Source organism: Tigriopus californicus, chromosome 2, assembly GCF_007210705.1.
Source record: "Tigriopus californicus strain San Diego chromosome 2, Tcal_SD_v2.1, whole genome shotgun sequence".
In the NCBI taxonomy this organism is placed as follows: Eukaryota; Metazoa; Arthropoda; class Copepoda; order Harpacticoida; family Harpacticidae; genus Tigriopus; species Tigriopus californicus.
In genome coordinates, this window is record NC_081441.1 from 8,566,246 (window position 1) to 8,579,472 (window position 13,227).

At 39.7% G+C, this 13,227-nt stretch overlaps 1 protein-coding gene across 1 annotated transcript; it reads left to right on the forward strand.

Annotated features, from left to right (window-relative positions):
* The first annotated feature begins 416 nt into the window (after positions 1 to 416).
* On the forward strand, positions 417 to 1,246 carry LOC131893382 (uncharacterized). Its single transcript, XM_059243379.1, has 2 exons — positions 417 to 611; positions 702 to 1,246. Exons 1-2 carry the CDS (start codon positions 582 to 584, stop codon positions 1,161 to 1,163), a joined length of 492 nt encoding a protein of 163 aa, XP_059099362.1. The 5' UTR covers positions 417 to 581; the 3' UTR covers positions 1,164 to 1,246.
* Positions 1,247 to 13,227: the final 11,981 nt, after the last annotated feature.

Sequence of the window (13,227 nt, forward strand, 5' to 3'; positions counted from 1 at the left end):
AACAAGAGGAAGGATGAAAGAAGATATGGCGTTATATTTTCCTGCTTATGTTCCCGTGCCGTTTATAGAATATACTATTTCTCCATTTATCACTGTTTTATTGCACGTTAAGGTTGTTAGAGTGAGAAATGAGCAAGTGGCAAAAAGGCATTCAGCTCAAACTGATTTCACCTTCTATTTCGTAATACTGCTTGAAATGCATGATGTGTTGGAGGACAATGACTTGGGGAGCATTGAATGATGCTCAAAAACACAATCATGATATCTTCCACTGAAAAAAAAGACATCCAAAACATCTGCGCCATAATTCAAGCTTCAAACATTCCCCCTTAAAAAACGATGCTCAACCAATCCTTGAACACGAAACCAAATGATGGTTTCGTCCCGGTTCAAAAACCCCTCTACCAGGCCTTTTACGGGGTAATTTTTTAAAGTGACTGTCCAAGAATTGGGCAATCTTGAATACTAAGCATCGGCCCGACACAGAGGAGAGTGCAGCTCTCAAAGGGATACCTCTCCGTTAGAAATCTGCGAAGTTGACACCAACAAGGTTCAGTTGAGTTTCAGCACTCCTATCCACCATGAACAACAGAGAATTCATTTTGGTAAAGGTAAAACCCAACCAAACGTCTTAACAGCCATTTTAAAGCACTTGATTGAGTACCATTAGACTGTTTATATTCTCATCGCTATCATTCCAGATTAGTCTGGTTCTAGTTCTTTTGATTCCACCGGGGGAATTATCTCCCCGTCCCCTGAGTGTTGACGACGAATTCAGTCGAGTGGACTTTGGTCCCATAGCCCGAAACGATTATGACCAAGGTGACACCGGAGATGAGACTCTAGGCGGCTCGAACACGGCCTTTGGATTTGCCGATCATCAAGAAGACAGTTTCACATCCTTTGGAGCTCCGGCTGCTTCGGTCTCCGACTATTATGGAGATGACGAGGATAAGAGAGTGGCCGGTCCGGCTTATGGAGGGACGGCCCCCAATAACTACGACTATGGTAGCGAAGGCACCGATGGCATTGGACCTCAAGACGGTGGTCAATACCAGGACAATCTCCCTCATCCAGGAGTTGATGGTCAAGCCTACCCTAATTATGAGGATGATTATCTTAGAGTTGGTGCACCGTCGCCGAGTGATCCATTTGATTTCTAACACGTATAGTTTAGCTTACCAAGGAAGTATTTAGTGTACCATTGATTCTTCGCAATAAAAAGCACGAGCATTCATACCAAGGGAAATACAAGTACTTTTTACCTTCCCCTCTTCCAACTTCATCAGCATCATCACCATTGCCATCGTCATCGTCTGACCTTAACAATCGTGGCTTGAGTACTTTGCGATTGCCAAGGGACCTTGCACTTTTTCGTCTCAATTCAGCCGAATAATGACTCGAGTGCAGGAAATTCGTATTGGGATTTCACACTGAGCCCCTCAGGGACAGGTGTGAAGGTGGACGGGCTCCTAGCGACAAAACCAACCGGGATGTAGTTGCTCGATGGTAGTACGCATATTCCTAGAGACATCGGTACGTACGTAAGTACGTAAGTACTCCAGGAGGTGTATGTAGGAGGACGATTGTGTACGACGACAAGAGGTGCGAGTCTTGGGTGCGTTTTTTCCTATCCTACTTCCTGGCAACTGGAAATCTTGATGGTGAAATCGATTACAGGTGTAATTTTCCGATGTAATCCAAGATCTTATCATAGGCTAAAAATAGAGATGCTGTTGTTCTGGTGGATAGGAGTGCTGAAACTCAACTGAACCTTGTTGGTGTCAACTTCGCAGATTTCTAACGGAGAGGTATCCCTTTGAGAGCTGCACTCTCCTCTGTGTCGGGGCGATGCTTAGTATTCAAGATTGCCCAATTCTTGGACAGTCACTTTAAAAAATACCCCGTAAAAGGCCTGGTAGAGGGGTTTTTGAACCGGGACGAAACCATCATTTTTGTGTTCAAGGATTGGTTGAGCATCGTTTTTTAAGGGGGAATGTTTGAAGCTTGAATTATGGCGCAGATGTTTTGGATGTCTTTTTTTTCAGTGGAAGATATCATGATTGTGTTTTTGAGCATCATTCAATGCTCCCCAAGTCATTGTCCTCCAACACATCATGCATTTCAAGCAGTATTACGAATAGAAGGTGAAATCAGTTTGAGCTGAATGCCTTTTTCCACTTGCTCATTTCTCACTCTAACAACCTTAACGTGCAATAAAACAGTGATAAATGGAGAAATAGTATATTCTAATTATTTTGTGAATCTCGTCACTGCTATTGGCAATCTAATCCTCATCAATTAATGGTGATTGATTTATGATTGGTGTTTAACTTTATATTCAGATGATACCCGATCCACAAACTAACTGATTGTAATCTTGCTGGAAAAAGGTAAATTTCATTTTTTTGGTACCAAATTTTATGGTATCCGGAATGACACAAAATCGAAATTGGTTTCTCAATAAAACCATGCTTTCGACAGTTATATTTGCATATGTATGTCGTTCCTACCTCTCTTAATACTTACCCTAAAATGGCCAAAGCAACTGCAACAATTAAACCAAATATGAAAACAAATGTTAATTCATTTCATCGAAATATTTGTCTATAGTGCAAGTCCTTGCTGAGTGACCAGGTAGCATTTTTCTTCAGTATTGTACTGGCATTATTTGTATGGACTGTCTGGTATCATGAACTTTAGACTAACCTGTATTCTCAAAAGCATGAAAGTATTCTCAAAACGCACATTAAGCCTCTAGTTTACAACTTGATCTTTTTCTTCACCAAACTTATAAAATTTATAAGTGACTCTCGTTCTGGGTTGGGATTGCCTTTCTCACCTCTTAGAAATAATGTCGCACAATCTCGACTTTTTAAGTCTGGCTTGTGAAGATCTGGAGCGAGCTTTTCCCTGCATTGTGTGGCAAAAACATGAACCTATAATAGTTTATGTAGCCACTTAAAGGGCATCAAAATATTAGTAACAATCTTTGTAAAAAATTCTCGACATAGTTTAGTTACATAACTTGTGAAAATCCACATCGTTTTAAAGATGCCCTTTTCTCAAGTTTGAACAATGTTTAGTCACAATTCAGGATTCAAAAATATCCTAGCTATGTCGTAATTGCTAGATATAAAACGTAGTTTTTAGGGGGTCTTCTTTCCGTTAAGTAGGGATCAAATTCCAACCTTTCAAGACGAAAAGGCTTATTCTTTTTTCCCCGGCTATTCAACCCCCACGCAGAATGTAATTCGCCCACTATTAACATGAAAGGTTATAATTCGTCTATTTATTACGTTTTACTCTTTATATGATGTTTGGTCTACCAACGAGTTTGAGTTAGCAGATTGAGCACTGTTGGCTATCTTGAATGGTAGTTCAAAATTTGTCTAAGAATGACTAAGAAGTTACTGGGTCAACAACGTCTACGGATTCCCTACGAATATTAGGTGGGAAGCAAATGAATGCAGAGTGAGAGAGAGAAAGAAGAGAAGTGGACTTCATTGTTCGAACTTGCCTGCTTCTCGAGGGCTTGAAGGTGGTCTCAAAATGCACATTAAGCCTGGACGGTCACTAGAATTGGCCCTAATACTCGGGGTTGGGACAAAAGCTCATGGATACTTTAGAAGACGTACAGTATCAGATACCTTTCGTACCTTCTCTGAACACTGGACAATCCAACTTTTTTTAGTCTCTCCAATACGAGAGCTCTCTCATTCCTAGCCTGTGATGTTCAAAGTGAAACATCTTTGGACTTGTTGCGACCTTTTGCGAACCTGCATAAACTCATTGGAGCCCAAATGGGTGAAGCATATTCAAGATGTGGCAGGACAATCGACTTGTGACAGAGTTAGCATCGTGATGCTGGCTGGACTTAAACGTGCGATATATCCAACCGCCAATTTGAAAAGCTTTACCCACCTTCAACTGGATATGCTCATCGAACTTTCCATTATTTTGGAGGACCACCACCTAAATCTTCTATGAGTGAGACCTGCTCTTCTTACTCCATTACTTACGAGTGGAGTATGCAAAGAGAGTTGACCCGAAGTCATTGGGCGGGATTTCATTCCGTTCAGGGCCATATCTTTCTAGTAACCCAAGAATAGATTATTTCTAGGTCCTTTGCAAGGCTACCTTAAACTCTGCCAGTACTACCAGAAACTAACTTTGTATCGTCAGCATAAGAAGAGATACTGGCAGTAATGCTAAGCTTTTGAAGCGGGGCAACGAATATTATAAAAAGTAGGGGCCCTAAGGTGGAGCCCTGGGGAACACCTGATTTGACATCCTGTATCCCTCGACCAACCAATTTGCTTCTTGTCGTGAAAAAAGCTTTTTCCCAACTAATAACCTTGCCTTGGATCCAATGTCATGAAGTCTATTTAACAAAGCATGAGCGGAGCAATGAAGATAATGAAAGGAGAACTTCTTAGCCAATTGAAACTTGCTTGGATCCAATCTCATGGAGCCTGTTAACTAAAAGGCCGTGGCAAAGTCGAGATAAACTACATCGACTGAGTCATAGCTCTCCGGTCCCTCAATAACCTGCTCTATATGCTCAATAAGTTGGGTAACCGTGCTAAATGTGCTCGGAACCCATGCTGGCTAGGAGGAAGGACTTCATGTATATCAAGAAATTCAACAAGTTTGAACTTCATGATCTTCTCAAACTCTTCGCAATATTCGAAGTGAGAGAAATCGGCCTATAGTTACTGGGGAGCGACTTATCTCTCACTTTGAAAATTGGAACAAACTGAGCTACCTTCAGAGAAGAGGGGAACTTGCCCTGGTAAAGATGCAAGGCATCAAGTACGAGAAACAGGAGCAAGAACCTGTGAGCATCTCATCAGAAACTGAGATGTCACTTCCATCAGGGCCAGGGGAGCTCGAGAGTCTCAAGTCCCTGATGGCCTCTAAAGCATCCTGATCTGTGACTACAAGATCATCTAAATGCTCAGCTTGACAAGCCAAGTCAGTCCCAACAAACTCATCAATAGAGCAATGGACTGTTGCTCTCAACTCAGTGGAGTTGAAAACACACTAGAGAACTGATCTCCATAATGTTGGCCATGGTCCCTACATTGTCTATGGCTTCCCCATCGACCTCGAAAGACGCTACAGGGTCTTTGATCTTTCTCTTAGAGTTTGCAAAAGAGAAAAACGCCTTCGGATTCGACCTCACCTCTTGAAAACTCTACTTTCCTTTTTCAACTGATCGGTCTCAATGGAGGCCTTAATTCTACCCTGGATTAAATCAAACTTTCTTTGAAGGCTAGCCACAACTACTGGATTTCAAAGTGCTCTGGAGCCTTTTTGCTAATTTGCAACTCTTTTAAACAATTGCTTCCTATACTTCGGAATTTTAGAATGTGCCCGCCCTATGGAACACATTCAGAGATTGCTAGAGTGGAACAGATGTCCTCAAAACTAGAATCATTTTGTCTAAGGCTATCTATGGACGATTCATTTTTCAGCATTGAAATGAGATCAAGCTCCCCTAACCTTTCTATAATCAACGGCTAATGTTCATCTTTGAACTTGAACTTAGCCAGACCGACCTTTTTGGCCGGTCTTACTCTAGAGCAACGCGGCTTTTGGAGTAATGGTCGACCCTATCTCGAGAACATGATGATCTGAACAGATTAACTAGGTGTCACATGGACATACTGAATCAGATCAGGATCATTGGAAAAAAAACAAGTCAAGAACGCTATTCGCTCTGGTGGCTACACCAACATGCTGAGAGAGATTGCGCAAGATCGCAAATTCCTCCAGCTTTTCGAACGACTGAGACGTCGATTTCGATACGGGAATATACCCTTCTGGACTAGCCTCCCATCTCTACAACGCTACCGGAAAATTGAAGTCCCCTACAAAGAAACCTTTGAGCAAACTGACTGGTCAACTCATTTCCTATAGATTTGAGAGCTGACAAGAACGAGCTTACTGAACAGATGGGGGGCCTATATATTGTCGCAATGGACAGATCAAGACATTGAAGATGACAAACTAAGACTCTACTCCTCCATTAGACATTTTTACATGACTAGTGTGCAGGTCATTTCTAACATATAGACAGACCGCCCATGCGGAAAATGGGATTGTCAGGGCGTACTCAATCAACATCGAACTAAATTGAAACCAACCATAGCCAGCTCTTCATCCAATACCCCTGGTCGAAGCAGGTTTTGTCATGGAAATGTACGAGACCTGCCAATCTAAAGCTAGTTCTCAAGAACCTTGATCTTTGGTGCTATCTTTTTTTGAAATAAGACAATGCACTTTCAAATAAAGCCTTTTATGGGCAGATAGACCTCGATGGACTAGAGGTATTAATCTTTGACTAGGCTCTCTAACCTTGGAAAAATCCTGTTTTTAGACTAAACAAACCTTAGGTGGAGGATAAGAAAACCTTTGAGGAGAGGGTAAAAGGGGAGAAGAAGAGGGAGAAGGGAACTCGCCTTTGTATTTATGTTTTGTATGAGTTTAGTGGTTCAATGATCTCTTTATCTAATTCATAATGAATTGAGTAGGTAATAATTTGGGGTGTCATATATTCTCAATATTATAGTTGTGATCATTACAGGCATCATAATTGTTGATTTTGGCTTGGCTGGTACTTCATGCTGGCTTGCGGTCAAAGCTCAACCGTAGAATGTTTGGCAAAGCTGTCAAGTCTCCTTTTCCTCATGTTTTTGCCTTTTGTGCTAAGATACAATCACGCGCACGTTTTTTTTTAGAATTGTCCGCAGACTCTGAATTGTCTGACACGAATAGAGATAAGTTCAACCTTCCTTCAAGCAGCGATGGGAAAAAATCGAGATTGATCGAATTTCTGCCACTTTCTGCCGCAAGGGCTGAAAATGGGAGAAAGTTGCAGATATTGCTGGAAGGTGGTCAAAAATGGCCGCCGATCTAGATTTTAAAATATGTCAAAGACAAGAAGGATCATATTGGTTGATTAAGTTTTTCAAGTGTCCTTTGCTACAAAGCATATTGGCATTGGCTGGAACGCAAAATGTTCCTCAAATATTGATTTTTATACTGTTTGATGGTTTATTGAATTGATAACAGCATCCATAGACCACTTGCAGTATCCAAGGCGTAGCCACAACATAGCCATCAAGGTGGGTATTGAAGATGTTACAGCTTTTTAAAATGCAATTGTCGTCATTTTGACTTTAAAAAGCTTAGGTCAATGGCGTCCCTGACTCAAATTGATTGCGATGGTAAAATTCAAACTCGATCGCACTCCAATGACGTTTAGTGGTTGTACCACATAGAAAACCATAACTAGAATGCTTAAGTTCAACAGGAAGTGTACCGCATGAGCATGTTTTCAGGTCAGCTGACGCTGGTGGAAATGGGACAAAGATGTTTCGTTAAATCTCGCTTCAGGCAAGTTGAATTATTATCATGAAATGTTTGTTATTCCTTTTACCTTAATTTTTTTGAATCTTACAAATATACAGGTAGAAAAGTGGTAGAATCATAAAAAAGCATGCTTTTTAGGGCATAATACACATAACATGTCAAAAAAGATTTGACATTAGTAGAGCAAATCATGTACTCTATTGATTGCCCTTGTTTAGCAACGCATCTCGAAATCTCGAAAGTGTAACAAAATGTCATCGCAAAATGAATCGCTAATGTATCGAATTGCATGAGGCATTCGGAATTTCGTTTCAATCTCCAACAATGTGCTTGAATGTGGGCGACATGATTGCGCTATACATAAACAAGGTAATTCCGACACCTCTGGAGGTCAGCCTGAACCAGGTTGTTCCTTGCGTTTCAGTTAAGTGTTTCCCCCTCATGGATGAAAACTTTAATTGAGCCCCATTTTAACCTCGTCAAAATGTCGTTATTAAAAATGTGGTCGGACAACTTACTCAACCTCGTTTATGAAGCGTGCTGGACGAGAGCAATTGCTTGACAAGAAGTTTATTAGGGGTTTCTACTCTGAATTTGGACGAGCCGGCAACGATTCAAATTTGTACCATAGTTGTCCTAAGTAGCTTGACTACGAATGAAACATTTTTTCTCCACCAGCGACAGCTGAGACGAAAACATGCGATCGCAGCGCCCTTGATCGATCTATGTATGAAGTTATCTATGGTTTGTACCTCACATTCGATGCAAAATACCATCCCAACGTGTCAAAACTACATGCAGGCAGGCTTAAAAATTAACGGAAGTGATCGTAAATACTAGAAAAAGATGATTGAGAATAATACAAAAAATCTATTTTCTGCCTTTTTTGGCCGTTTTCTGCCATTTTTTGCCACTTATTTGGACCAATTGCTGCCATTTTCTGCCACCAATTTCTGCCAGGTGGTAGAAAATGGCTTTTGATAATTTCTCATCCTGCCTTCAAGTGATTTGTCAGAGTGAATTAACCATTCGTCATATTGAGACTTGCTGGGACTGTGGATGATTTTTGAATCTTCATCCCTTCTCCAGGGTCTTACGTACTATCGACGGGAATGTTGAGCTTTTGCTAGGGTGAACCAAAATTACCCTTGCCTATTGACATTTCTAAGGCAGGCTCATTACATGAGCACTTACATTTGACGTGTAAACTCTTAAGAAGAAGTGAGAAACTCAACGCCTATTCGTTGGTCTTAAGATCTCTAACCGAGCTGGACAAGCCGACATTTGAGAGGTGCAAGAAGAGCCAAGAAGTGGGAGACGCCATCATAACATTGTACTTTGTTGATGTTTATTTGAGAAACATCACTTGGGATTGTTGGACTGAACTGGTGATGAAACAAAGTGATCCCTGTCTGTAAGAGGTAGTTACATATCGCTTCTGGAACAACTTGTGCCTCTATGATGTATCATGCAGCTAATACTGTGCTTCAACAACTTGCAATGCACCGTGAGGAAGTGAAACAAATCCGGATCGAGCTTTGAAGACTTTGATCGAACCCCAAGTTCCATGGCCGTTCTATGTTCTCAAATGTAACAGAAATTGTCCTATGATAAACCAACATTCCAGCCCAATCTGTACCTTCCAGAAACCACATTTTTCCTGTTTGGAGGATTGATATCAAGGCCGAGCTATTATCTCAAAAAGATTTATTATCGCACGGAACAGCAATAGAAGCGTAATTCTAGAAGTCCCCATTGCTCCAACACCCACCGAAAATCTCATTATTACAAATCAAATTATGTTTCGCCAGTTTTATATTGATGCATGCTGCAAACCACATGACATTCCCTTTGATTACTGGTCAAGGTTGAAACGCTGTTTTTTAGTTTTAAGGTCTATTTTGAGATAACATAGTATAATTAGGACTAGATTATTAACAAGTAGGATACCAGCCCGACATTAGTTGTGCACAAAGCTCAAAGTTTAAGCTAAAAAGTTGATGAACGGTCAATGCCATCTAAGCAGCATGCATACGTGTTTTGTTGTGTCTGTTTTTGAGTTCTTAAGGTTGTTGTGATTGACAAAATCCCGTAATTTAGTGATCTTGTCGAAGTGGTGGTCATATCCGATTGCATTAATACAAGTGCTTGTCGAAAATATTCATTTCTATTGTAAAAATCAGTTCGCGCACGATCAGATGTAACCTTCAGAGTTGTTATAGCTTTAAACAACATTTCGTAATGTAAATTACAGCATCAAATTCTTAGCAATTAGTTCCTCAACTAACTTGAGATGCTGCTGTTCATAATGGAGCCAAATTAATGTCTGGCAAACATTAAAATGAATGATTGGGAATAATCTGGCGGCATTGCAATTCTTCAAATCTTGGTGTGGACAAAAGCGTTACGAACTTTTGATATGATCAAATGCCTTCCTGGTATCCTAGTATTGGTTCCCAACACATGTGGTATTTTAAAGTATTGAAACTAATAAGCCAAGGTATGTTTCCTTGATAATAAATTCAACATTTTAAGGTAATTCTGGAACAGTACCATTTTTAACTTGTTCGTCGAGTATGGAAACATAGAGGGGTCACACTGAAATACCTTGTTCGAAGGACATATCAGCCAAAAATTGCATCGATTCTGATTCTACTGATGGGAAAGGCAAAGTAGCAAATCATACACAGACACCAAAGTTCTTACTTGTTACAAACAAAGCTTGGGCCAAGTGAACTTGGGCAAGCTTAACCCAAGCAGAACTACATTTAAGCACAAAATTAAAAAAAAAGTATGACACTGCAAAATACCATCTAATATTAAGGATAATTGATACGTCCCAAGTATCCATGGCGCAACATCTTCTAGAACTAAAGGCTTTAACTTTGATCTTGTGTCGTTGAGAGTGGGGGGAAATATTGACGTATTAATACTTTTGGAATCAGATTTTGCGACCATTTTTTGAGTGTCGTAAAATATCACTTCTCTGACAAGTCATCGACTTCAATTGATGTTTTATTATATCTTGATGGCTAAGTCTCAAGAATCCATTGATTTTTTTACCATTCTTCTATCTGAGTAATGTTTAATAATTGCGCACGTTCACATGATGCGAAAAAGCGTGGAGTTTTCAAAATGGTTCTTCTAAATATGTGCGCAATCTTTGGTGACCCTGATGATATTTAAAATATAAACATTGGCATTATCTAAAACAAAATAAGTGAGCTCATTATTGTGGATGCTAATTGATTGTTCTTGTTGCCTAGCGCCCCCCGTTTTTTACGTGTTACTCGAATCACTTCTCTGCATTTTTTGAGACCGTGACAAGTGAAGAACTCTGAATTATTGCCGATATTATTGAATTAATGACTGGTAATCCAAAGATTAAAGTTGGTGAGAAAATTTGCAAGAAGTGATTGCTATGCTCTTCGGATCTGATGGAAAACGAGCCAACGCATTTCATAGGCAATGGAGAATCAAGGCGTCAATCCTTAATGCAAGACGGGTATACGTCAAAACATTGATGAGGGTGAGGCGGTGGCTCGTTCGATGAATGTTTGGGTCCTTGTCCTGTCAACGAGTCAAAACTAACGATATTTTTGCAACAGTAACTGCTGTCAATAGTCGCAAAGGCAAGATTGTGCCAAGGTAGACAAGTTAACATTAAACTTGTGAAACATTACCAATTTAAATAACTAACGAGGACAGGAAAAAAGAGGTGGGTGGGATTCTGCTTCATGATTCCATATCATATCGAAGTGTCTCATCTTCGACTTATGGTGGATCGACTCTGGAGTATAAGGAAGAGTAACATATATTATCTTTTCGTTTGCTCTTTCCCCCGGACAGCTTTATGGCCAAAGCTATTCAGAACTTGACAAGTTTTTGGGCAAGCATCTTTTGCTCAAACTTATTTTCATTGAATGATTTTAAAGTTAACTTTAAAAATTGCAATCTCTAATGAATATATTGTGTTTATTGATTAGTCCACTAGTTTATATGCCTTTTATCATCAACCCGAGTGAAAACGCAGCTTCATCTACCCTTATTGACAACATTTTCAGTAACTTGAATAGCAAAAGTGTACATAGTGGCATTCTTTTACGATGTAGTGAACACTTCAGACAATTGGTTCCCTTGGCAAGCATAAGATACCAAAGCATCCTCGATTTGCCTCTCAAAGAGATTCGTTTTCAAGGTTAGAGAGCCTAGTCAAAGATTTAATACCTCTAGTCCATCGAGGGTCTATCTGCCATAAAAGGGCTTTATTTGAAAGTGCATTGTCTTATTTCCAAAAAAGATAGCACAAAGATCAAGGTTCTTGAGGAACTAGCTTTAGATTGGCAGGTCTCGTACATTTCCATGACAGAAACCTGGCTTCGACAGGGGTATTGGATGAAGAGCTGGCTATGGTTGGTTTCAATTTAGTTCGATGTGATTGAGTACGCCCTGACAATCCAATATCCCACATGGGGTGAATGCCTAGATGTTAGGAATGATTTGCACATTAGCCATGTACAAATGTCGAATGGAGAAGTAGAGGTCTTAGTTTGTCATATCCGAGGGCTTGATCTGTCTATTGTAACAATGTATAGGCCCCCATTGGACCACTAAATTCCATGTAACTAAGTAGCGGTGAAATAGATAATATCATAATTTATATTCAAGAGCTAACTAAACTTGCCTCCAATTTACATGGAGTAAGTTTTTGAAAATTTACTTTTATGATGTTTTTATGTAGGTATGTAAGTTTTTCTGTGGGCTAGAATTCCATACAGCAATAGAATTTTCCTCATAATATAAACCAAAATGCAATCAATGCAACAATAAACAGGAATATCTATACTATATCAATAAAATCAAACAAACTCTAACATTCGTAGGTAATACGTAGGCCATTTGATCCGGTAGCATCTTTCAAGTCAGACTTGGACAATTTTTAGATAGCATTCCAGATCAACACCTCCTTTCAAGGACTAGCTCGGTTGCCAACTAAAATTGGGAGACCAAATATTTATAAGATTGAACATTCGTAAGTAATACGTAGGCCATGTTGATCCGGTAGCATCTTTCAAGTCAGACTTGGACAAATTTTTAGATAGCATTCCAGATCAACCCTCCTTTCAAGGACTAGCTCGGTCTGCCAACTAAAATTGGTTGGGAGACCCAATATCATATAAAGATTGAAGGGTAATAAATAGACGAATTATTAACCTTTCATTTTGATAGTACTGAGGGTTGCATTCCTCTAGCGGTTAGAAAAGCCCGTGAAAAACCAAACCAAAAAAGAGGTTGAAATAATATTGTCTTTGTTTGGAACGTGGGGTATGTAATGTTTGATTTAGGAAGATCAGGCGTGTTTGGGTTAATACTTTGGCTAATATTTTCCGCGATGGTTGAAAAATAAGCACAGAAGTTAGTCGCCATGTCCTTTTTTTATAAATGATTTTTTCATTAACCATTATTGGGATATAACGGTATTTGGCGTATTATCGCGTCCCAGTACCGTTTTTAGGCCTTTCCACGCACGTCTTAAGTTGCTCTGATAGGAATTTTTAAAAAAATCACCCAATACTTCTCTTTAGCAGCCTCGATCATTTTGTAGTAGGATTTAGAATATTGAGTGCGTTGAGCTTTATTTCCTTGGTGAGGAATTTCTTAAACATGGCCAAAAGTCTTTGCTTCTCCTTTCGAAACTGCAGTAGATCACCTGTCATCCAGGGATTTTTCCTTGAAATTTTTGGAACTGGGTTATCGGTTCGTAGTGGACATGCTCTATAAAAAGCAAATTGCATTTTTTTGCAATTTTTCTTTTTTAAGTTTTTAAGATTCTTAGGCCTATCGATC

What these genes read in the sequence shown, in the direction of transcription:
- LOC131893382 (XM_059243379.1), top strand. Translation starts at nt 582, where the DNA reads ATGAACAACAGAGAATTCATTTTGGTAAAG. An exon ending in GAGAATTCATTTTGGTAAAG is followed by an intron (nt 612 to 701) that starts GTAAAACCCAAC and finishes CTATCATTCCAG; the next exon opens with ATTAGTCTGGTTCTAGTTCT.